The following is a 24,133-nucleotide window of genomic DNA, read 5'->3' as shown; positions in this document are numbered from 1 at the left end:
TTCAGGTTGCAGTCCCTCATTCTATCACCCGCTAGAAGCTTAAACTTAGCATTGAATATGAAGAATTTATAGTGCAACTCATTAAACCAGAGGAAGGACAGCTTTGAAGAATGGGTATTCATTTACAAGCTGATGGGAGGACTTTGACTTATTTCTGACTTTTATGAGTTGTTCCTTGAAGTCACATAAATAAGTGAGAAAATTTTCTATTAATTTACATTATTAAATAATATATTTTGAGTGCAAGTAAGGTAAGAGAAAACTTTGAGTACTTTGGTGCAAAAGGATTTGAACCATTTCAAGAAAGAAAATGGATAGAAATTTCTGGTATTGTATATTTTACCCATTGTGTTCTTAACATACATTTTATTCAGCGTATGTTAGTTCTTTCTGAAAGCTGACGATATTGGAGGTACTGTAATTTACTTGTATTGGGATGACTACAGAAATTACTCTTAGTTCTTTAGAATTGTGATGAGTTGGTATGAAACATTTCCAGTGTTCAGTTTATTTGCATTGATTATTGCAAGTCCTTTTGTGAAGGCATACTTAAGTAAGAAGCAAACATTTATATGAGCAGCTTCTAGAATTAATTATGTTTGTGCATATAGGTAGTGTTGTCTTAATATGGTATAAGGTTTTGAGTCTCGTCTCAAAATTTGATAATAGTTGCAGCTAACGTATACAAGTGTCATCAGAGAAAAGTCAGGCCTGTGAATGGATTTTTTTCTATCATTTCTTTACCTCAAAACAGTAAGTAGGTTCGTGCGAACCTTGCTTCTGACTTGATAAATATATTTGCTTTTACAAAGCAGACTGTAAACTGTTAGAAAAAAAATTCATGAAGCCCAAAGCTTAAAATATTCTCTTCTTGATATGCTGCAAGCTCTAATCAGGCTTTAGATTAGGCAAAGCAATAATATATAATATGAATTGTCTAATATTTTAGGCCAAAGCAGCACTTTAAAAAGGGAAAAATAAATGAAGTATCTCCATGTATTCATGTAATAGTCTGTGAGACAATCTTTAGCTAATCCCCAGAGTTGATTTTGGTTGAATATTCTTCTTTTAAGATCTGAATAAGGATAAGTGACAAAAAGCAAAGAAGTTTGTGCTGAACTTTTAATTTTACATTTTAATTTTATTCAGAGACCACGATGCAGACATCAGAGACTGGGTCGGACACAGGTTCGACTGTGACTTTACAGGCATCTGTGGCTGGCCAGGCAGCAGTGCCCACACAGGTAGTACAGCAGGTACCGGTTCAGCAACAGGTAGGTGTCTGTTAATTTTGGGAAAACAAAATTCCGTCTGACAAGACAGAATGATGCATTTCAACAGGTGTAGTGAAGAACTGCTTTTGTACAAGGCTTCAAAAGCAACTCTTTTTCACTGTTTTATTAAATTTTATTTTGCTGGAACTAAAATAGCTACATAAGCAGACACTGAGTTTTCAGAGTTTATTTCTTGAAGTAAAATATGTGGCAGCCACCAGAAATACATATGCATGTTTTAAAAATTAGATTACTATGAAATATGTGCAATATCTCATTAAAAATTACATCCATTTAAGTTATGGAGTAGTCACATTTATTCCTTTGAAAAGTTGGCAAGGAATATGGAATTTTTAAATAAATACAATATAAATGTAAAATACAAAAGGAATGTTATTTTGTACTTCAAAGCTGGACTCCCTGCAGGTTCTTGCACAACTGCAGAAAGGTATTTGAAGTAAAACCATATGTAATGCATAATTTGGATTTCCCAAAGAATTAAAGGGGCTTTGGAAGCAGCCAGCTCAGCACACACTTCTGTGACATGATTAATCACCTATGCAGCCCCACCAACATTAGAGGGAGTGGTGCACAGGGAGATAAAGGAGGGAAGTGGAGTTGGAAAACAGGAACTGAATTGTCCAAATACCTGATAAACACTGACAGGTGTGGGCCATCGACCACTTCTCTAGGAAGCCTGTTCCAGTGTTTGACCACCCTCTCATTAAAGAAATGTTTCCTAATATGTAGTCTGAACCTCCTCTGATGCAGCCTTGAACTATTCCCACGTGTCCTGTAACATGATACCAGGGAGAAGCACCTCTCTCTGTCCTTCCCCTCCATTCAGTTGTCAGTGTTTCAGATACTTTGGGCGAAATCTGAAGTTCTTTTCCAACATAAATTTGCTTTACAGATTCAAAGTCAACAATATTAAAACTGAGAATAACTTTTTAAATTCTGTAGTCTCTTTCTGTGCTAGTGAATCACTGTCTAAATTAAATTTTCTGGCATTTTGTTAACTTTAGTTTTAAAATTTAAGATGATGAATTTTTCTGCATGTTCTTTGCAATGCTGTTTAGCTGCCTCATGCATTTCACTGGTATTTTTCCTGGTATACAGACTCAATTCATAATGTCTCATAATTCCATTAATATAGCTTCTACTTATAATGTGCCTCAGAATACATTTCCTCTTTCTTCTTTTTTTAACTCTCCCCCCCCCCTCCCCAAAAGAAAACAACCAAAAACCAAAAAAACAAACCCCAACATTTCAGCAAAACATTTAAGCATTTGGCACTTAACATGAATTAAAATGCTTATCTTTGTGAACTAGGTCATAGTTCGTCCCTAATGAGTTAATAATTAGCTGAAATCACATAACCCCAAAATCACAGAAGGGTTGAAATTGGAAGGGACCTCTGGAGGTCATCTTGTCCAACCCTCTGGGCAAGCAGGGCCACCTAGAGACAGTTCCCTAGGAACATGTCCAGATAGCTTTTGAATATCTCCAGTGAGGGAGACTCTGCAACCTCTCTGGGCAACCTGCTCCAGTACCCAGTCGCTGTCACAGTAAAAAAGTGTTTTCTGATGTCCAGAGAGAACCTCCTGTGTTTCTGTTTGTGCCCGTTGCCTCTTGCCTTGTCACTAGACACCACTGAATAGAGCTTGGCTCCATCTTCTATGCACCTTTCCTTCAGGTGCTTAAAAACATTGACAAGATCCTCCCTGCCCAATGCCTTCTCTTCTCTAGGCTAAACAGTCTGAGCTCTCTCAGCTGGGAGTCCAGAACTGGACACAGAACTCCAGGTACACAGTACTCAACTGATGCTGAATAAAGGGGAAGGATCACCTACCTAGACCTTCTGGCAATCCTTTGTCTGATGGAGCCCAGGATAACATTGGCCCTCTTCATCAAGGCCACACTGCTGGCTCATCTTCAACTTGGTGTCCACAGGGACTCACAGGTCCTTTCCCGAAAAACCGCTTTCCAGCTGTCTGTCTCCCTCAGCATGTACCGGTGCATGGGGTTGTTGCTCCCCAGGGTCAGAACTTGGCACTCCTCCTTGTTAAAGTACATGAAGTTCCTGTCAGCTCATTTCTACAGCCTTTTGAGCTCTCTTAATGGCATTCTCCAAAAGAGTTTTTATAATTTTTTTTTCCTGAAGTTGCCAGGCCCTGCCAGAATAGTAGAAAAGATGTGCTTCTAGCACATGCCCATGATCAAAAGCCATAGGGGAGGCTGTTAAAATTTTTAGTCAGTACCCTTTTGTTGTGAACCACCATCTGCATCTTCTGGAGGGGCCTGATTTCTATTGCTCATTTCTGCTTATTCCTGATGATAGAGCTCTGCTCTGTCTTTTTAGGGTCATCAATGTCTGGATTTTTGATGCAAGATCCTTCAGTGCCTCAGAATTTATTTTTGCTCTGTTGCATTTAGAGTGATGCCTCTACCTTTAAATGGCACTTTCCTCCAGACTGCAGGTATCAGGAACCCCCAGGTCCCTTTCTGCAAAGCTGCTTTCCAGCTAGTTGGCCCCTAGCCTGTACTGGTGCATAGGGTTATTCTTCCCTAGGTGCAAGACATGGTGCTTCCCCTTTTTGAACTTCATGAGGTTCCATTCAGCTCATTTCTACAGCCTTTTGAGGTCCCATCATCCAGATCATTAATGAAGATGGTTAGCAGACTGGACCTGGTATTGACCCCTGAGGTACGCTGCTGGTTTCTGGCCTCTAACTAGACTTTGTGCCACTAAAAGAATTTTGCTGTGTCTTTAACTTAAATCTTTATTACATAATCACAAAATGGTTGAGGTTGGAAGGCACCACTGGAGGTAATCTCTCCTGCTCAAGCAGGGTCACCTAGAGCTGGTCGCCTAAGAACATGTCAAGAGGGCTTTTGAATATCTCAGGGCAGCGGGGGGAAGTCTACAACCTCCCTGGGAAACCCGTTCCAGTGCCCAGTCACCCTCACAGTGAAAAAGTGTTTCCTGATATTCAGAAACTCTTTGTTTTAGTTTGTGCCTATTGCCTCTTCTGCTTTCACTGGGCACCACTGAAAAGAGCCTGGCTCCATCTTCTATGCACCTTCCCTTCACATATTTGTACACATGATGAAATTCCCCCCTGAGCTTCTGGGCTAAACAGCCCCAGCTCTCTTGGCCAACTAGACTTTGTGGCACTGATCACCACCCTCTGGGCCCGGCCATTCAGCCAGTTTTCAATCCACCTCACTGTTTGCTCATCCAGCCCGTATTTCAGCATCTTTTCTATGAGGATCTTATGGGAGACAGTGTCAAAGGCCTTCCTGAAGTCTAGATAGACTATAACTACTGCTCTTCCCTGATCTACCAGGTCATTTATTTCACTGTAGAAGGTTATTAAGTTTGTCAAGAATGACTTTCCTTTGGTGAATCCATGCTGACTACTCCTGATTATTTTCTTGTCATGTGCCAGGACATGGTTCCTAGGATTAGTTGTTCTATCACCTTCCCAGGGATTGAGGTGAAGCTGTCTGGCCAGTACTTCCCTGGATCCTCCTTGAAGGCAGGAGTGACTTTTGCTTTCCTCCAGCCTTCAGACACCTCTCCTAATTGCCATGATCATTCAAAGATTATTGAGAGTGGCCTCAAAATGACATCAGACTGCTCCCTCAGCACTTGTGGGTTCATCCTATCAGGGCACGTTAGAATAAGGTCTTTCTAATAGTATACTAACTTTGTAAATGAAGCTTCTGTGATTCTTGGACTTAGTTAAGTTTTCTAGGAGGCTTAGCGTGTTTTTTAAGCTTTGCTTAAAACTTTTCAAAAGTAGATATGGTTTATATCAGCATATATTTTCAATAAGTTATTACTTACCTTTCAGTGTTACTATTTCCAGTAATTCCATCCCACTGAATATTTCATCTGTATTTTGACTATTTTGTGATTATATTGGATTGTATTTTTTCAGTTGAGGAAAGTTGGGAGATCAGCCTGGCCAAGGAAGAGGAGTTTGCTGCAATATTTTGTATATGCAACATTTTGTGTAGACTGAAGAGGTGATGCATATGTTGTGAAAGCCAATGCAGGTGATTCTGCAGTGACTGAGACAATTTTATTTTCTGCTAAAATAAATCTTTTCGTTGCTCACTAACAATATAACTATGGCTTTCATAGTCTGATATGGTGTGTCAAATGAAGGGGGGGAAAAAAGTACTTGATGAAAAACTAAAACTAAAACCCTTCTGAGTGTAGTAGCTAGTGGTTTCACTGCTGTTTTCAAGCAACTCAGCAGTTGTCATTTTTGGCACCTTGAATGGTGAAGGGAGAAACCACAAGGCTTAAACCCAGATGGCAATTAAACACCACACAGCTGATTACTTGCAACCCTCCTCCCAGTGGGATGGGGGAGAGAATTGGGAAAAAAAAAGATCTTTTTTAGAAAAAGTAAAAACTTGTGGGTTGAGATATAGACAGTTTAATATGACAGAAAAAGGGAGGGAAACAATAACAATAATAATAGCAATAACAATAGCAATAACAATAACAATAACAAGTGAGACTGCCCTCTGGCAGGACAGTATTAGAAGCCATGAAGTCCTTGACTTAGTATAAACACTGCTTAGCAACAAATAAAACATCAGTTTGTTATTAACATTATTCTCATCCTAAATTCAAAGCACATAACTATACCAGCTACTAGGAAGAAAATGAACTTTATTCCAGCTCAAAAAAGGACAATGTGCAAGTAAAAAACAGCAAAAGTAAGGCTAAAAAATGAGGAGCATAATTAAATGCTGTTTAACATTCTGCAAAATTTTTCTTAGTCTTTCATTTCCTCAAATATGATTTTCCATTCATGTATCATCCCTGTTTTAACAAACATAAGGATTTTAAACTCATCTCACTGACCTTGTGGCTTATGTCGTGCAACACAGAAGAATTCAAAAAGTAAACTTAGAAACAAGTGTCTAAGCAATTTTAGAAGGTGTATCCATGCATCAAAAGTTACACAAAACAAATCTTCCTATTCAGCATAGACTGTGAGCATAGCATTGAGAAATAATAGTATCATTAAACTGGACAAAACCACTTATGTTTTAACATATGAAAAACATGATCAAGAGCTTATATCGGCCATTTATCTAAATAGCAACATTACAGCATGTGCTGTTTTCCAAAAGAATTTCAGACTAATTAATGTATAAAGATTTTTTATTTTTCTCTGAGAACAGAAAGCTTTCCTTTTTTTTTTTCTTTTTAGGCACTGGATTTGATTATATTTCTTTATTTTAAATGAGATTTATAAATCCTTACTTATTTATCCCTGGTATTTTTCTCTTAACTTTATTAATACTTTTAATGCAAACACTTTTATGTAAAAGCAAAATTCTGTGCAGTTTTATCTTGCCTTAATGATAAGAGAGAAGAGATACATTTTTTGAATTTGGGAAATTATAGCACAGGAACACTGTTTAACGGATGGCAGGCCAATGTCAATTTACGTAATGGTTCCCATAGGAATTCAGGAAACTGCTGATTTTTCTATTTGACCTTCAAAAAGAGTACATGTCATTACTGCTGACTGATAGAAATATCTCTCTGTCACACTTGAACAGTCTTATTCAAAGTAATGTGGGCTTTTTCAGAACTAAGGTTTTCATACAAATTTTTCCTTAGGTGTTTTGGTTCAACCCCAGCCAACAGCTAAGCACCACATGGCCACTCACTCACTCTACCCCAGAGGGATGGGGGAAGAGAATTGGAAGGGTAAAAGTGAGTAAATTTGTGGGCTGAGATTAGGACAGTTTAATAATTAAAAAGTAGTAATAATGATGATGATGATGATAGCAACAACAATATAATCAACAAGAACAGCAATGATAATAATAATAACTATTATTTTAGAAATAAATGTAAGGGAAAGACCAAAAAATAACAAAGAGAGAGAAAAATAAAACCCAAGAAAGATGACTGATGCAAATGCAGACAATTGCTCACCACCAATAGACCGATGCCTAGCCAGTTCTTGAGCAGTGCCCCCCCGTGCCAGACTTCCCCCTAGTTTTAATGCTGTGCATGGCATCATATGGTATGAAATATTCATAGAATCATAGAATTTTCAGCATTGGAAGGGACCTTTAAGATCATCTAGTTCCAACCCCCCTGCCATGGGCAGGGACACCTCCCACTAGATCAGGTTGCTCAGTGCCCCGTCCAGCCTGGCCTTAAAAAATTCCAGGGATGGGGCTTCCACCACCTCTCTGGGCAACCTGTTCCAGTGTCTCACCACTCTCATGGTGAAGAACTTCTTCCTAACTTCCAATCTAAATCTACCCTCCTCTTGTTTGAATCCATTCCCCCTAGTCCTATCACTCCCTGACATCCTAAAAAGTCCCTCACGGGCTTTCTTGTAGGCCCCCTTCAGATAGCGGAAGGCTACAATAAGGTCTCCTTGGAGCCTTCTCCTCTCCAGACTGAATAACCACAACTGTCTCAGTCTGTCTTCATAGGAGAGGTGCTCCAGCCCTCTGATCATCCTCGTGGCCCTTCTCTGGACATGCTCCAGCACGTCCATGTCTTTCTTGTAATAGGTCTCTCACGCTCCTCAGGGATGTTTAAATCTCCCACGTGGCTCCTGGCCACACCTCTTCTGTGCCTGATTGGCTGCCGCTGACTCCCTGGTCCTGCTGGGGCTCGGGCTGTGAGTGGGGGATGTCCCTGGGCTTAGAAACCCCTCAGCACAACTGGATTGAACCCTCTCCTCAGGCTTACCTCAGTTGCTGTTGCTGCTGCCGCCACTGGTGCCTCACTGACCGACAGATCGTTTGTTGTTACTGCGTTTAAATCTCCCACTCTGCTGCCTCTCCTTTGATCAGTTGGAATCAGTCGTCCTGGCTGTGTCCCTTCCCGACCGACTTCTTGTGCAGCCCCAGCCTACTCGCTGGTGGGGTGGTGTGAGAAGGAGAAAAGGCCTTGAATTGAAACACAGTAAGCACTGCTCAGCACTAAAACATCGCTGTATTATCAACACTGTTTCCAGCACAAATCCAAACCCTATCCCCATACTATCTACTATGAAGAAATTCAACTCTATCCCAGCCAAAACCAGTGCATTATGTTAACAATTAAATTTAGAATCTCGTTTCAAAGTATATGAGTTAAGGACAGAAAAGAAGTAGCAATTTTATAGAATGCAGTTACAGAATCATAGAATCTTTTTGGACGAAACAGACCTTTATGATCATCAAGTCCAACTGTTAACCTAGCACACTGCCAAGTCCATGCTAAACCATTTTCCTAAGCACCACATCTACAGGTCTCTTAAATACCTCCAGGGATGGTGACTCCACCACTTCCCTGGGCAGTCTGTTCCAGTGCCTGACAACCCTTTTGGTGAAGAAATTTCTCCTAATATCTAATCTAAACCTCCTGTGCCACAACTTCTGGCCATTTCCTCTCATCTTTTTACTTGTTACTTGGGTGAAGAGACCAAGCCCCACCTTGCTACAACCTCCTTTCAGACAGTTGTAGAGAGCAATAAGGTCTCCCCTCATCCTCCTTTTGTCCAGGCTAAACAACCGCATTTCTCTCAGCTGCTCCTTGTAAGACTTGCGCTCTAGATCCTTCACCAGTTTTGTTACCCTTCTCTGGGCTCACTCCAGCACCTCAATGTCCTTCTTGTAGTGAGGGGCACAAAACTGAACACAGTACTCGAGGTGCGGCCTCACCAGTGCCTAGTACAGAGGGATGATCACTTCCCTTCTCTTGATGGCCATGCCATTCCTCATAGAAACCAGGATGCTGTTGGCCTTCTTGGCCACCTGGGCACACTGCTGGCTCATATTGAGCCAGCTATCGACCAATACCTCCAGGTCCTTTTCCTCTGGGCAGCTTTCCAGCCACTCTTCCTCAAGCCTGGAGCGTTGCATGGGGTTGTTGTGACCCAAGTGCAGGACTCAGCAGCTAGCCTTGTTGAATCTCATTACAATTGGCCTCAGCCCATCAATCCATCCTGTGCAGATCCCTCTTGGATCCAGCTTGTAGATGATGCATCACATGCATGAGGACGAGGCTCTTCTTGGATTACACTGAATTTTTTTAGAACCTACTGTGATAGGTCAAAGGTTACCTGTTAATAGCACATGTAAGCTGTGATTTAGAGGCTTGTATTGTATAGAGTTAAATTGGAGTGGAAAAAAAACAGAACAAAACAGACGAGTGGCAAAACGTCATATAGATGACCAGGCGAAGTTTTCTTTATTACTAAATATAGTTCCTAATCTTGGTGTGAAGTCTATAGTTCTTGTTCTTTCTGAATGGTTCTGTCTTTGTCATTGAAAATACCCATACTCTCAAGGGTATGCATCTCCAATGTTAGTACTCAGCATATTACAAACTTGCAGCACAATGTTACATTCTGTGTTATTTAGTAATTGTGAGGACATGAACGTCCCATGACTGAGAGCATTGTTTAGAAACGCTTACATGCACTAAAGCACTGGTCATTCTTTTTATAAGGTAAACTATCCTATATTTCTGGCGTTCTTGTTTTCAGGTACAGCAAGTACAGACAGTGCAACAGGTGCAGCATGTCTACCCAGCCCAGGTTCAGTATGTGGAAGGAAGTGACACAGTCTACACCAATGGAACTATGTAAGTTGATTATTGATCAAAATTAGAATGTTTACTAAAATATGAAGTTAAATGCACATTCTTTTAATGACATCATATGGCCTACTGTATTTTAAGTAGCAAAGAAAAATGTTTGAACAAAACCTTTTTTTTTTTTTTTTTTCCCTAATTTTAAATCTTTATTTGGGTGAAAAGAAGTTGAATTCACATCACTTGTATTCATCTAAAAATAATTCAGGTAATTGTTACAGCTGGACATAGCGAGAATCTATATATACAGCATTTTGTTGTTTGGGGAAAAAACCTTAAGTTTATGGACAAGTTTTAAGTTATGCTGATAGGAAGGATTACCTAAATTTTTCATAATATGATCATCTGTGTAATAAAGAAGTCTTCATGTGGGCCTCCTATTCTTCTAGTTGAACTACTGGCAATTTCCTAAATTGCTGAATCATTACTTATAGAAAATAGTTTTATAATTTATTTACTGTGTTTATTGTAATGAGATGCATATTTACTTTTTTTCCAAAGGAAGGAAGAAAGGGAGAGGAATGAGAACATGTCCTTTTGCTTCTTTCTTAGATTCTTTTATTTCCTGTTCTTTTCTTGCTTCAGTGAACATGCTTTTCTGCTATCATGTTCCTTTCTACCATGTACAAAATTAAAATCATAGAATAATTTAGGTCAAAAGAGACCTGGAGATTATATGCTACAACCCCTACATGCACTCAGAGTAGGGCTATCTTTGAAGTTGCTCAGGAGGGACCTTCCCTCCTTCTTTTTCCAGTTGCCTGTAAATCTATCCCCTTGACACTTCTGATTTGTTATAAGGTTAAGTAAGAAGCAAAAGGCATGTAGGAAACTTGTTTGGTGCCAGCAAATATATTTATTGATGATAATCTGGCATTGACACAAAAAGTCAACAACACTATTGGGTTCAGAGACTGATGTTAACACTTGCAGCATCCTCTCCACTGGCATATTTTGCCAAACTCATTCTTCATTTAACTTTTTCCCACACTTGTTCTTGTTGCCTGATTATCTTTGCTCTTATAATATCTAACAAATCTTCTCTCCTAAATGGGTATGTTTAAGACCTGCTTATTATTAAGAATTATTAATGTGTCCATGTTTAAGATGCTGTAAAAACTGAGACTTACTGAGACATAGTTAAACTGTAATCAGAGACTGAAAATTTCCATGCAGAATGCTTTATCAGACTAACTTGGTTTTGAAAAATGTCAGCCAAAGACACTGAACTCTTGAGACAAAATAAAACATATTTTTTCATCCACGCTTGTTTTTCTTCTAAAATCTCTAGTACTTCTACTCTTTCAATTATGGACTTGAAACTGAGCAGTGATGTTGGGACCATGTGGTTTATTGCAGTTCATGAAATTTTGCATGAGTTTATAGCTCAATTATATTAAGATGAGGATTATGTATGTTTCACCTTATTTATATGTTAAATGCTCCAAAGACCAATGGATGTGCTCCAGGTAGTCCTAAACGGAGCATCTCCTTTCAGATGCTGCTTCTGCTATTAATTACATCAACTCTGGGTTCTAGTACCTGATCTATGAACAAAGAGTCTATTCTATTCCATATGCAGGGCCTAGGTGTCCTGGTTTGGGCCAGGATAAAGGTGATTTTCTGTCTTGTACTTTTTGCTTTCAGCTAAGTCTCTTTAAGTAGTTGCACTTGCTGAAATTAACAGCAAGTTTCTCAGATAGTGTCTGCTTCTAGGACTGATAACACTTGATGTTTATAGTTACTGCTAGAGACTGGTATGCAGAGCCAAGGACAGTGATCAGCTCTGAGGAAAACTTTTACCCTCCAGAAGGAGTAAAGAGGTCCCACCTGAACCTCCTTTGAGGAGGAACAGACAGGATAGATGCCAGAATTGACCAAACAGAGTATTCCATCCCATATACATCATACTCAGTATAAATTTGAGGCATCACGAGGGCCGAGCCAGATTTCCGGATTTCCGGATTTCCTGCTTCCCTTCCTTCACCCGGCATCCTGGAAGGATTCCGTCCTTTCCTCTGCCTATGCTCCTGATCCGTGCCAGCCCATATCTGTGTGTTCCTGCCTCCGGTTCCCGACTGCTGCCGACTCCAGGAGTCCAGCCTGGACTTTCCCAGGGCTGCCCTGCAGCCTCGGGGGTGACGTGAGAGTTATTGGGGAAAAAGGGGGGAGGAATGTGGCTTCCATTTTCCTGTATATTTGTATATATTTAGTAATTTTTCCTATTTATCATTACTGTTTCATGAAAGTTGTGTAGTTTAGTTTCCAACCCATAAGTCTCTCTCCCTTATTCTCTCTCCTTTCTTTATCAAGGAGAGAGAGATTAATAGAGAGCATCTGTTATTCGGTTTAATTGCCGGGCCAGTGTTAAACCGTGACACTAGGATATATGGTTCAAGGAAGCTATTCTATTAAAACATAGAAAAGAGCAAGTACTAAACCTGTGACGGGAATGGAAAATGTTCTATGACTATGCATATTCTTTCATTCTCCTTTTATGGCCATGTGCTAGCCTGATTCTAACACAACCCTCAGCCCTCCCAAGAGGTCTTTTAAACCTGAAAACAGCAACTAGAGACAGTCAGTGAGGAGGAAAGTTTAGCATGAGTTGTCTGGTTAATAAGACTGGGACTGTGATCCAGTAAGCAGGGAAGGGTTCCAGTCCTAGATCAAGAGCTGATAGAAGTGACAGGAAAGGCAAGAAACAAGAAAGTATGGTGGCAGACATATAAATCTAACAAAGAGCCAGAATGCATGGTTGTCTGGGAAAAAGGACTTTAAAACCAAAACAACACAAAAATAAACACACTTACTGCAGAAACAGCCCAGAAAAGTCTCCATAGAGGAGATGATGCCTACATGATTTTCCTGATATAACTGCTAATGATTTCATTTGTAGATAGTACCTTAAAAGGAGATGGAAGGACCTGGCTGACACAACAAAAATTGTAGCGATAGTAAACTGTATTTTAGTATGGTTGATATTTTACCAAAGAAAAAAATAGGTTGTAAGTGACCTCCAGAGGCAATCTAGTCCAGCCCTCTGCTCAAAGAAGGTCTAAGTAGATCAGGTTGCTCAGGGATTTGTCCCAGCGAGTCGCGTACATCTCCAAGGACAGAGGTTTCGCTCCCTTTCTGGGAAACTTTTTTCTGTATTTGACCACCCTCATGGAAAAAAGTATTTTCCTAGTATCTAATCAGAACGTCTCATATTACAACTTGTTTTCATTGCCTCCTGTCCTCTTGCTGTGCGCCTCTGAGAAGTGCATGTCTCTATCTTCTCTACCTTCCCATCAGGTAGTTGTAGAGAGCAAAAAGGTATCCCCTGAACCTTCTCTTCTCCGAGATGAACAGGCCTAATTCTCTCAGCCTCTCCTCATATGTCATATTCTCAAGGCCCTGACCATCTTGGTGGTCCTCAGTATGTGACTCACTCCAGTATGTCCATGTCTCTCTTGTATCGAGGAGCCTGAAACTGAACACGGGACTCCAGATACAGTCTCACCTGTGCTAAACAGAGGGTAAGGATCACTCCCCCCAACCTGCTGGCTGCACTCTTGGTAATATAGCCCAGGAGAATTCATTAGTTCTTCTTTGCTGCAAAGACCAGTGGATGGAAAGAAGAAAGTACAGTTGTGGACACACAAATCTAACAAAGAACCAAAATACTGTGGGCTCATTCAACTTGCCTTCCATCAGAACCCCCAGGTTCTTCTCTGCAAGGTTGTTTTGTAGACAGTCAGCCCCCCAGTCTATATTGTTGCATGGGGTTATTCCATCTCAGATGCAAGAGGTGGCATTTATCAATGTTAAACTTCATGAGGATTCCATCAGTCCATTTCTCTGGACTTTGCACCTCAGATCACAACTCCTTGAGCCCAGCAGTCTAGACGATTTTCCACCCAGTTTATCATTCACTTCTCCATCCCATATCTCAACAATTTGGTGATAAGGAGATTATGGGAGACTGTGTCAAAGGCCTTTCTTCAGTCAAGGTATACAATATCCACTGCTTAGCCTTGTCCACAGTGCCAGTCACCTTGTCATAGAAAGGAATGAGTTTGGTCAGGCGTGATTTACCCTCGGTAAAACCCTGTTGGCTGCTCCCAATTACCTTCCTGCTCCTTAACTGCATCTTTCTAGCTATAGGAGACTGTGATTTCTAGCAATCTCTAGCAGTTTTAAAAGGCTCTGTGAGTGGTTCTTCATTAAAGAGGGCATTAAGCTTCTGTTCCAGCTGACTCCTGATTAGGAACAGTCAAACACCCTTTCAGCAAATACTAGGGAGTGGCCTATATAAGTGCCAGCCTAGAGCACAATGAACAGAGTCAGCAGTTTGTAGTGAGTGGGGTCTAGTAACTACTCAGGACAGTGTCTGAATCCTCAAAAGTGTTGGGGACCTGTTACAGGACATGGTCCTCAGCAGCTGTTAGAGCAAATGTCCTTGGAATGTGAGAGGACTTGACCTAGATGGAGCTCCAGAAGGAGCATATAGTTCTGCAGGTCTCAGGCTGTAGGATGTGCCTGGGGTTTTGCTGATGCTAGGGCAGCAGAAGATAGTTTTATAGTCTGCAGGTGGTGTGTGGTTGTTGAGAATCTGTGTTGCCAAGTAAAGGAGCTATGGGAGGAGATCAGCAGACTGCACAGCGTGAGAGATGATGAGGGAGAGATCAACCGGTTCTCCTGTGAAACCCTGCCGCTTCAAGAACTTGAACTCCCAACTGTGCTGAAGGAGGAGCAGGAGCAGTTTGTGCTTATTGGATTGGATAGTGTAGACTCCCATGATGGGGGAGAGTGGAAGTTTATGACTTCTGGCGCCAGGAGGAAGGCTCCTTATCCAGCCAAAGATTTGCCACTACAAAATAGAATCAGTGCCTTCATAGCAGATGAGGAGGTCTGTCAAACAAAGCATCCATGCTGGTGGAACCTGAGTAATGCAGTAGTGAACAACTCATTGATGGGGGTGGGGGGGTGGAGTGTCCCATGTGTTAAACTGACCAGTTGTTTAGGGAGGTTTGCTTGCTGGGGGCTTGGATGTGGGACACCACTGAAAGCCTGTCAAGTCTTCTCTGTCCCTTAGGCTATTCATCTCTACGGCTCTTCCATGAGGGCACAATTGATACTGCCAAGGGAGACGTATCTGAAAAGTGTCAAGTGTGGCTATATGACTTAGGGGACAATGGTCAAGGACATGGGGGCTTTAGTGGTATTCTTCTCAATCTTGCTGGTTAGGGGAAAGACCTTGAGGATGAGGGGATGGATCCTGCAGGTCAAAAGTTCAGTGTGTGGATAGTGTTGGCAGCAAGGTTTTAATTTTTTACAGAATTACAGAATGGTTGAAATTGGAAGGGACCTCTGGAGGTCATCTTGTCCAACCCTCTGTTCAAGCAGGGCCACCTAGAGCCGGTTCCCTAGGAACATGTCCAGATAGCTTTTGAATATCTCCAGCGAGGGAGACTCTGCAACCTCTCTGGACAACCTGCTCCAGTACCCAGTCACTGCCACAGTAAAAAAGTGTTTTCTGATGTCCAGAGAGAACCTCCTGTGTTTCCGTTTGTGCCCGTGTCACTAGACACCACTGAATAGAGCCTGGCTTCATCTTCTATGCACCCTCCCTTCAGGATCTTAAAAACATTGACAAGATCCTCCCCTCCCAAAGCCTTCTCTTCTCTAGGCTAAACAGTCCGAGCTCTCTCAGCTGGGAGTCCAGAACTGGACGCAGAACTCCAGGTACACAGTGCTCAAGTGATGCTGAATAAAGGGGAAGGATCACCTACCTGGACCTACTTTTACAAGACATGGCAAATATGAAAGCAAAACACAAAATGTAAATTATTCTTAAAGAATTATTTTTAAATGAAAAAGATGAAATACAATTATTAGGCAATCTAATGAGTATTTTTATTTCCATGTCTTCTTCAATTTTGTTGGAAGAAAATGAGAGTAAGGAACCCAAAGTATTAGAATAGGCATCAAATAAAGCACACACACAAATACAATGGAAAAAACCCACAAATACATTGCATTGCTCCATATTAATTTTCATGAAAGAATTTTCAACTTCTCTCATTCATAATTTTTCTCGTAGAAATTTCAGGAATTTTCAGGCTTGGGGTACAGGAACAAGGAGTGGAAAGGGCAGTGAAATGGAAGTTGAGAGAGTAAGAAATAAAGAGGAATCAAGAAGCCAAGGTACCATGGTTCCTATTTCTTTAAATGAGTTAAGACAAGACAATTTCTGTTACTTTTTAGTCATCTTACTTAAAAAAACCAAACCAAAACAAAACAAAAAACACACAAACAACAGTTTGTTTTATAGACAATAAGGGTTGTTGTGTTTATCCATAGTCTGCAATATGTTGCATATTGCTTAGTGAGTAATGTAAACAGCACACAATTGGACCAACACAGTCCATGTATGATCACGAGCAATTCACAGTATTATCATGGAATGTGATGATATTACATTTTAAAGTTTCAATAAGACCCATAAGACACTTCTGTTAAATGAAACTAATCTCTAATATCGGTTTAATGTAGGCCATATTCTTAAACTCTAGCGATCACATGCCAAGTTAACATGTCAAGATTCGTAGACCCTATATCTAGCCACAGAACAATATTTAATATATCATATATTCGGTCACATAATAAATCTTAGGTAGCTTACTCACCATTATGCAATATAACTATATCTGTGTCAAATTTTATTTATTCAAAGGTCTTTGCAACAAGTAAAATGAATTTACCTGTCACTAGTGAACTGCTGAACTTCTGGTAAGATAAAACATGTTAAAATGTTTGTCTGGGCCACATCAGTTAGTTGAGCAACAGGAGAAAAAAAAAAAGTAATTTCTTCTAAGGAGAAGAAAGAGGTAAAAGGGAAAGCTTTTTCTAAACCAAATGGAAAATAATAAATTGCTGTTTTACGGATAACTGGAAACTAGTTCTAACCAGTTGCTTTGGAAAGGTTGGAAATGTAAATGCAAATAAAGAAAGTACACTGGTGATATTGTCTTTGAAATAAAAATGAATGTAATGAAACAATCTGTACTAGAAATAGTGCTAGTTCACGCTGTTCATCATACGAATACACGTGCTCTACACTTTCATCTGCGCTAAATAAAAATTGGCAGAATGTGTAGTCTGAAAGATAAGAAGCCTTCAGAGAAAATGGAAATAGACAGTGATTCTGAGGTCTTATTCTCCTTAGGGCAAAAGTGTAAGCTGGAAAGTTTCAACTGAATCACTGCATGTATAAAAATCAGCAAAATGTTCCCGCTTTTCTTTCTTAATCGAATAATAAGAACTAACAATAAAAATTAAAAATTGGGGGGGAATAACAAGCCACAGTTTACCTGTACATTGCCAAAATCAACACGGTTGAGATCACTGAGCATCTGGTTGATCTGAGAAGTGTTCTGAAGCACAGCCCGAGCTGCCTGAGCCAGGTGGTTAAGAGATGTATATCTTCTCAAGGTCTGGGCAAAGGCACTTACAGCGGCAACCTGTGAAGAAATTCATTTATAATAACACATTGTACTTATAAATGCGTCTTCTGTTTTGCCTATGTTAATTTTAAAATTGCTGTATTAATTTATGATCCCTTTAGATATTGCAATTCACATATAATGGAAAAAATATGGCTTTTCCAATTATTTTTTTTTTGCAAAACAAAGTCATTTCCAATCCCATGTTTTATGTTTGAAGTTCAACCAAATTTTGACATTTAGCAAATAGCAGCCTTTCAAGAAGGTATCAAGAAGAAGCTATCATATCAATAGCTATGATATCATATCATATCACAGCCAACATTTGTAGGGAGGGGGCACCCACAATATCCCTAGGGAATGTGTTCCAGTTTCATACCACCCTCTCTGTAAAGATTTTCTTACTTATATCCAATCTAAATCTATGCTCTTTCCGTTTAAGACTGTTGCCCCTTGTCCTGTCGCTATAGGCCTTGGTAAGAAGTCTCTCCAGAAGTCCAGAAGGTGGATGGGAGGGAATGGAAACAGGTCCTTCATCGGAGAGGCAAAAGAATCCCCTCCAAACCCCCACCATCTCCCCAGGTGCCTTTAGAGAGCAGATATAAGGCCCTGGACTCAGAGAATCAGGCAGAGGAAAGACAAGAGGAAGATCTGTCTGGAAGGTCTCCTATTCACCCCCCTGTCTACCAGGCGGGTTACAACTATAGCTACAAAGAAAAAAAGAAGGGTAGTTGTAGTTGGTGATTCCCTTGTGAGGGGAACTGAGGGCCCTATATGTCTACCGGACCCATCCCACAGGGAGGTCTGCTGCCTTCCTGGGGCCCGGGTGAGGGATATTAGTAGGAGACTCCCCCAGATAATTCGGCCCTCTGATTATTATCCACTGTTGGTAGTCCAGGCTGGCAGTGATGACATTAATGGAAGAAGTACTAAGACAATTAAAAAGGACTTCAAGGCACTGGGTCATTTAGTTGATGGGTCAGGAGCACAGGTGGTGTTCACCTCAATTCCTGCAGAAGCACAGATGAATGAGGAGAGGAGTAGGAAAACCTATCATATCAATAGGTGGCTAAGGGATTGGTGCTACCGGCGGAACTTTGGGTTTTTTGATCATGGACCGAATTTCATCAAACCTAGTCTCTTCAAACCAGAAGGGCTTCATCTATCTAGCAAGGGCAAAAGGACTCTAGCCTATAAGTTGGCAGGGCTGATAAGGAGGGCTTTAAACTAGACTTGAAGGGGGATGGGGTTGAAACCGGGCTCTCCAGAAAGGAGCCCAAGGGTGGACAGCCCAAGTTAAGAGCCAAATCAGCAGCCCAGCTGAAGTGCATGTACACCAATGCACGCAGCATGGGCAACAAACAGGAGGAGCTGGAAGCCATCGTGCAGCAGGTAAGCTATGATGTAGTCGCTATCACGGAAATGTGGTGGGATGACTCCCATGACTGGAGTGCTGCCATGGGTGACTACAGGCTCTTCAGAAGGGACAGGCAGGGTAGGAGAGGTGGAGGGGTAGCTCTGTATGTTAGAGAGTCTCTTGACTCTGTAGAAGTTGAAGTCAGTAACGATAAGGTTGAGTGCCTGTGGATCAGAATCAGGGGGAAGGCCAACAAGGCTGATATCCTGGTGGGAATCTGTTACAGACCACCCAATCAGGATGATGAGGGTGAGGAATTATTCTACAAGCAGCTGGTGGTTGTTTCAAAATTGTCAGCCCTTGTTCTCGTGGGTGACTTTAACCTGCCGGATGTCTGCTGGGAACTCCACACAGCAGAGAGGAGGCAGTCTAGGAAATTCATAGAGTGTATAGAGGATAATTTCCTGCTCCAGCTGGTAAATGAGCCCACCAGGGATGGAGCCCCGCTAGACCTCCTGTTCACAAACAGAGAGGGGCTGGTGGGAGATGTGGTGGTCGGTGGACGCCTGGGACACAGTGATCACAAAATAATAGTTTTCAATACTCAGGGATGCAAGGAGGGCCGTCAATAAAACCTCTACGTTGGACTTCCGGAGGGCAGATTTTTGCCTATTCAGAAGACTAGTTCAGAGTGTACCCTGGGAAACAGCCCTTGAAAACAAAGGGGTCCAGGAGGGATGGACGTACTTCAAGAAGCAAGTTTTGAAAGCACAGGAGCAGGCTGAGTGTGCCGAAAGGCGAGCCGGAGGGGAAGACGACTGGTCTGGCTGAACAGGGAGATTTTGAAAGAAATTAGGGTAAAGAAGAGAGCCTACTGATTTTGGAAAAAAGGGCTAACTACTCAGGAAGAATTTAGGAATATAGTTAGGTTGTGTAGAAAGAAAATTAGAGAGACAAAGGCACAACTTGAACTGAATCTCGCCACCTCTGTGAAGGATAACAAAAAGTCCTTCCACAGATACATCAATAGCAAAAGGAGGCTCAGGGAAAACCTCCATTCTCTACTGGACATGGACGGGAATATAGGTATCAAATATGAAAAAAAGGCTGAGGTATTTAACACCTTCTTTGCCTCAGTTTTCAACAGTAAGACAGGTTGTCCTGAGGACATCTGGCTTCTGGAGCTTGTAGAAAGAAACAAGAATCTGAACAGCACCCCTGTAATCCAGAAAGAAACAGTCAGTGACCTACTGAGCTGCTTGGATCCCCACAAATCTATGGGACCAGATGGGATCCACCCAAGGGTGATGAGGGAGCTGGCAGAAGAGCTTGCCAAGCCTCTCTCTATCATCTACCAACAGTCCTGGCTCACTGGGGACATCCCAGATGATTGGAAGTTGCCGAATGTCACGCCAATACACAAAAAGGGCTGGAAGGAGGACCCGGGAAACTACAGGCCTGTCAGCCTGACCTCAGTGCCTGGCAGGGTTATGTAGCAGATCATCCTCAGTGCAATCACACAGAACCTACAGGATGGACAAGGGATTAGACCCAGCCAGCACGGGTTTAGGAAGGGCACGTCCTGTCTGACCAACCTGATCTCCTTTTATGATCAGGTGACCCGCCTGGTGAATGAGGCGAAGGCTGTGGATGTGGTATACCTGGACTTCAGCAAGGCCTTTGACACCGTCTCCTACAGCATCCTCCTGAAAAAAGCTGTCAGCCCACAGCTTGGATAGGGGCAGTCTGTGCTGGATTAGGACCTGGCTGGAGGGCTGGGCCCAGAGAGTGGTGGTGAACGGTGCTGCATCCAGTTAGCGGCCGGTCACTAGTGGTGTCCCCCAGGGATCAGTGTTGGGCCCAGTTCTGTTTAATATCTTTATTGATGATTTAGATAAGGGGATTGAGTCCATCATCAGCAAATTTGCAGATGACACTAAGCTGGGGGGGAGTGTCGATCAACTGGAAGGCAGGAGGGCTCTGCAGAGGGACCTGGACAGACTGGAGAGTTGGGCTGATGCCAACGGGATGAGGTTTAACACGGCCAAGTGCCGGGTCCTGAACTTTGGCCACAACAACCCCATGCAGCGCTACAGGCTGGGGACAGAGTGGCTGGAGAGCAGCCAGACAGAAAGGGACCTGGGAGTGTGGATTGACAGGAAGCTGAACATGAGCCAGCAGTGTGCCCAGGTGGCCAAGAAGGCCAATGGCATCCTGGCCTGTATCCGGAACAGCGTCGCCAGCAGGTCCAAGGAAGTGATTCTGCCCCTGTACTCAGCCCCGGTGAGGCCACACCTTGAGTACTGTGTCCAGTTCTGGGCCCCTCAGTTCAGGAAGGATATTGAGGTCCTGAAGTGGGTCCAAAGGAGGGCAACTAGGCTGGTGAAGGGACTCCAGCACAAGTCCTATGAGGTGAGGCTGAGGGAACTGGGGCTGTTCAGCCTGGAGAAGAGGAGGCTCAGGGGAGACCTCATTACTCTCTACAACTCCCTGAAAGGAGGTTGTAGCCAGGTGGGGGTTGGTCTCTTTTGCCAGGCAACTATCAGCAAGACAAGAGGGCATGGTCTCAAGTTGTGCCAGGGGAGGTTTAGGTTGTATATTAGAAAGAATTTCTTTACGGAGAGGGTGATCAGACATTGGAATGGGCTGCCCCGGGAAGTAGTGCATTCTCCGTCCCTGGAGATATTTAAAAAGAGACTGGATGTGGCACTCAGAGCCATGGTCTAGTAACCGCAGCGGTAGTGGATCAAGGGTTGGATTTGATGATCTCAGAGGTCCCTTCCAACCCAGTCGATTCTATGATTCTGTCTTATAACCCTCCTTTAAATATTGAAAGGCTGCAATAAGGACTCCATTAAACATTCTCTTCTCCAGGCTGAACAACCCCAACTCTCTCATCCTGTTCATAGGAGAGGTGCTCCAGCCCTCTGATCATGTTCATGGGCCTCCTCTGGACCTGCTCCAACATTTCCATGTCCTTCTGTGTTGGGGACTCCAGAGAAGGGGGGTTGAATCAAATCCCTCAACATGCTCTCCATACTTTTTTTGATACAGACCAGGATGCAATCGGCTTTCTGTGCTGCAAGTGCACATTGCCAGATCATGTACACTTTTTTCTTCCACCAGTACCCCCAAGTCCTTTACTTCAAGGCTACTCTCAATCCATTCATCCCCAGTCAGTACTGATACTAGGGATAGCCCTGACTCAGGTGCAGGACCTTGCACTTGGCCTTGTTCAACCGAGGTTTGCACAGTCCCACTCCTCAAGCTTGTCAAGGTTCCGCTGGATGAAAGGATGTAAGGGAATTAATTGCATCGCTCAGCTTGGCATCATCTGCAAACTTTTTGCAAAATTGCAAATGGCTTGGGTCAAGGCACCTAAACGTTAAAGAGTAAAAATAAAATGAAAAAGATGACAAGGTGTCTCTCTTGAAACCTTTTGCATCCTCAGTATTTAAATATTCCACATTGAGATCTAATGCATTTATAGGCTCAGAGACTTATCCAGTCTAGGTTTGGATCCCTGCCAATACAAGAAGGATGTTGATAAACTGGAGCAAGTTCACTAGAGGGCCACTGTCATGGTCAGGGGGCTAGAGCACATACCCTATGAGGAGAGGCTGAGGGAACTAGATTTGATCAGCCTGAAAAAGAGAAAGTTTAGAGGGGACCAAATAGCAGCCTTTCAAGAAGGTATCAAGAAGAAGGAGTCAGATCCTTCACAGTGATGCATTGCAGAAGAGTGATAGGCACTGGGCATAAACTGAAAAAAGAAGAGGTCCTGACTTGATATGAGAATTTTCTTTTCACCTTGAGGACAGTTAAGCAGTGCCAATTCATGGCCCTTCATTGGACTCTCTCCAGTCTCTCTTGTACTGGGGAGCCCAGGACTGGACACAGCACTCAACTGAATAAAGGGGAAAGATCACCTACCTGGACCTACTGGCAATACTTTGCCTAATGCAGCCCAGGATACCATTAGCCCTCTTTGCGGCAGGGGCACACTGCTGGCTCATCTTCAACTTGGTATCCACCAGTGCGCACAGGTCCGTTTCCGTAAAGCTGCTTTCCAGCTGGCCGTCTCCCCTGGCACGTACTGGTACGTGGGGTTGTTCCTCCCCAGGGGCAGGACATTGCACTTCCCCTTGTTGAACCGCATGAGATTCCTGTCAGCCCATTTCTCCATCTTGTCAAAATTACTCTGGATGACAGCACAACCTTTTGATGTATCAGCTACTCTTCCCAGTTTTGTCTCATCTGCCCACGTGCTGAGGGTACGCCATGTTCCATCATCCAGATCACTAACGAAGACTTTGAACAGTATTGGACCCAGTATTGACCCCTGGGGTACACCACTATTTACTGGCTTCCAAATAGACTTTGTGCCACTAGGACCATGGGATCCTCTTTGAGGACGAAGGACTGCTAGGAAGAAACAGGATCCACATGACCAAGTGGGGCACAAACAACTTTACCAACAGGCTGGCCAATCTGGTAAGAAGAGCTTTACACTAGGAATGATGGGGAAGGAGTGACCAACAGTCAAGCGAGGAAGTCATGGAGTAGATGGGAAAGCAAAGGATGTGGGGCAAACAGGAGGGACCTCATAATCATCAAAACCATGTTGAAAGCGGACCACTTCAAGCACACGCACGTAACTAAGAAAGTGTCAGGAGATCAGAATTATGAGAAAGCTTTCATGACCTTTTGGGGAAACTGGTATGACTGGGTGCCTCTCTGAAGTGCCTGCACACTTATGCACGCAACATGGGGGAAAATAGGAGGAATTAGATGTCTGTGAGCAACTGCGGGGCTATGATTTCAGGGATCACAGAGATATTGTGGGATGGTTCACACAACTGGAGTGCTGCAATGGATCGATACAGAATCTTTAGGGAAAACAAGCCAAGAAGGTGCTGTATGAAAGGGAAGCTGGAATGCATAGACTTTTGCCTAGAGATGGATAATACGCCAGTTGAGAGCTCAAGGGTCCGGGTTAGATGGCATACCAATGTGGGTGATGTTGTGGGTATCTGATAGAGACTGCCTGATCAGGAAGAAGTAGATGAAGTCTTGTGGTGGGTTGACCTTGGCTGGCCAACAGGTGCCCACCCAGCTGCTCTTATCATTCCCCCTTCTCAATGGAACAGGGGAGAAATATGCACTGAAAAGCTCATGGGTCAAGATAAGGACAGGGACATCATTCAGCAAGCACCGTCACAGGCAAAACAGAGTCATCTTGGGCAAGATAGTGCAGTTCTTACAAACAAGGAAGCTTTTCTTAGAGTTCTTACAAACTGGTTGAGATGGTGGAGTTGTGAATCCTGAGAGGAGGGAACAAGGCAAATGGAAGGATCATAACTCCAAATTT

The 24,133-nt window shown here is 42.6% G+C and overlaps 1 protein-coding gene across 1 annotated transcript in view; it reads left to right on the top strand.

The window, feature by feature from the left end:
* Positions 1-1,157: 1,157 nt before the first annotated feature.
* LOC103531539 (transcription factor RFX3) overlaps positions 1,158-24,133 on the top strand; it is a 126,439-nt gene continuing 103,463 nt past the window's right edge. Inside the window, exons 1-2 of the mRNA XM_030468367.1 lie at positions 1,158-1,274; positions 9,809-9,906. Of these exons, the coding sequence (XP_030324227.1) occupies positions 1,158-1,274; positions 9,809-9,906 (215 nt within the window). The remainder of the gene's footprint in view (positions 1,275-9,808; positions 9,907-24,133) is intronic.

The sequence above is a fragment of the Calypte anna genome, chromosome W (genome assembly GCF_003957555.1).
Source record: "Calypte anna isolate BGI_N300 chromosome W, bCalAnn1_v1.p, whole genome shotgun sequence".
NCBI classification, from domain to species: domain Eukaryota; kingdom Metazoa; phylum Chordata; class Aves; order Apodiformes; family Trochilidae; genus Calypte; species Calypte anna.
This window is presented reverse-complemented; position numbering and strand designations above follow the sequence as displayed.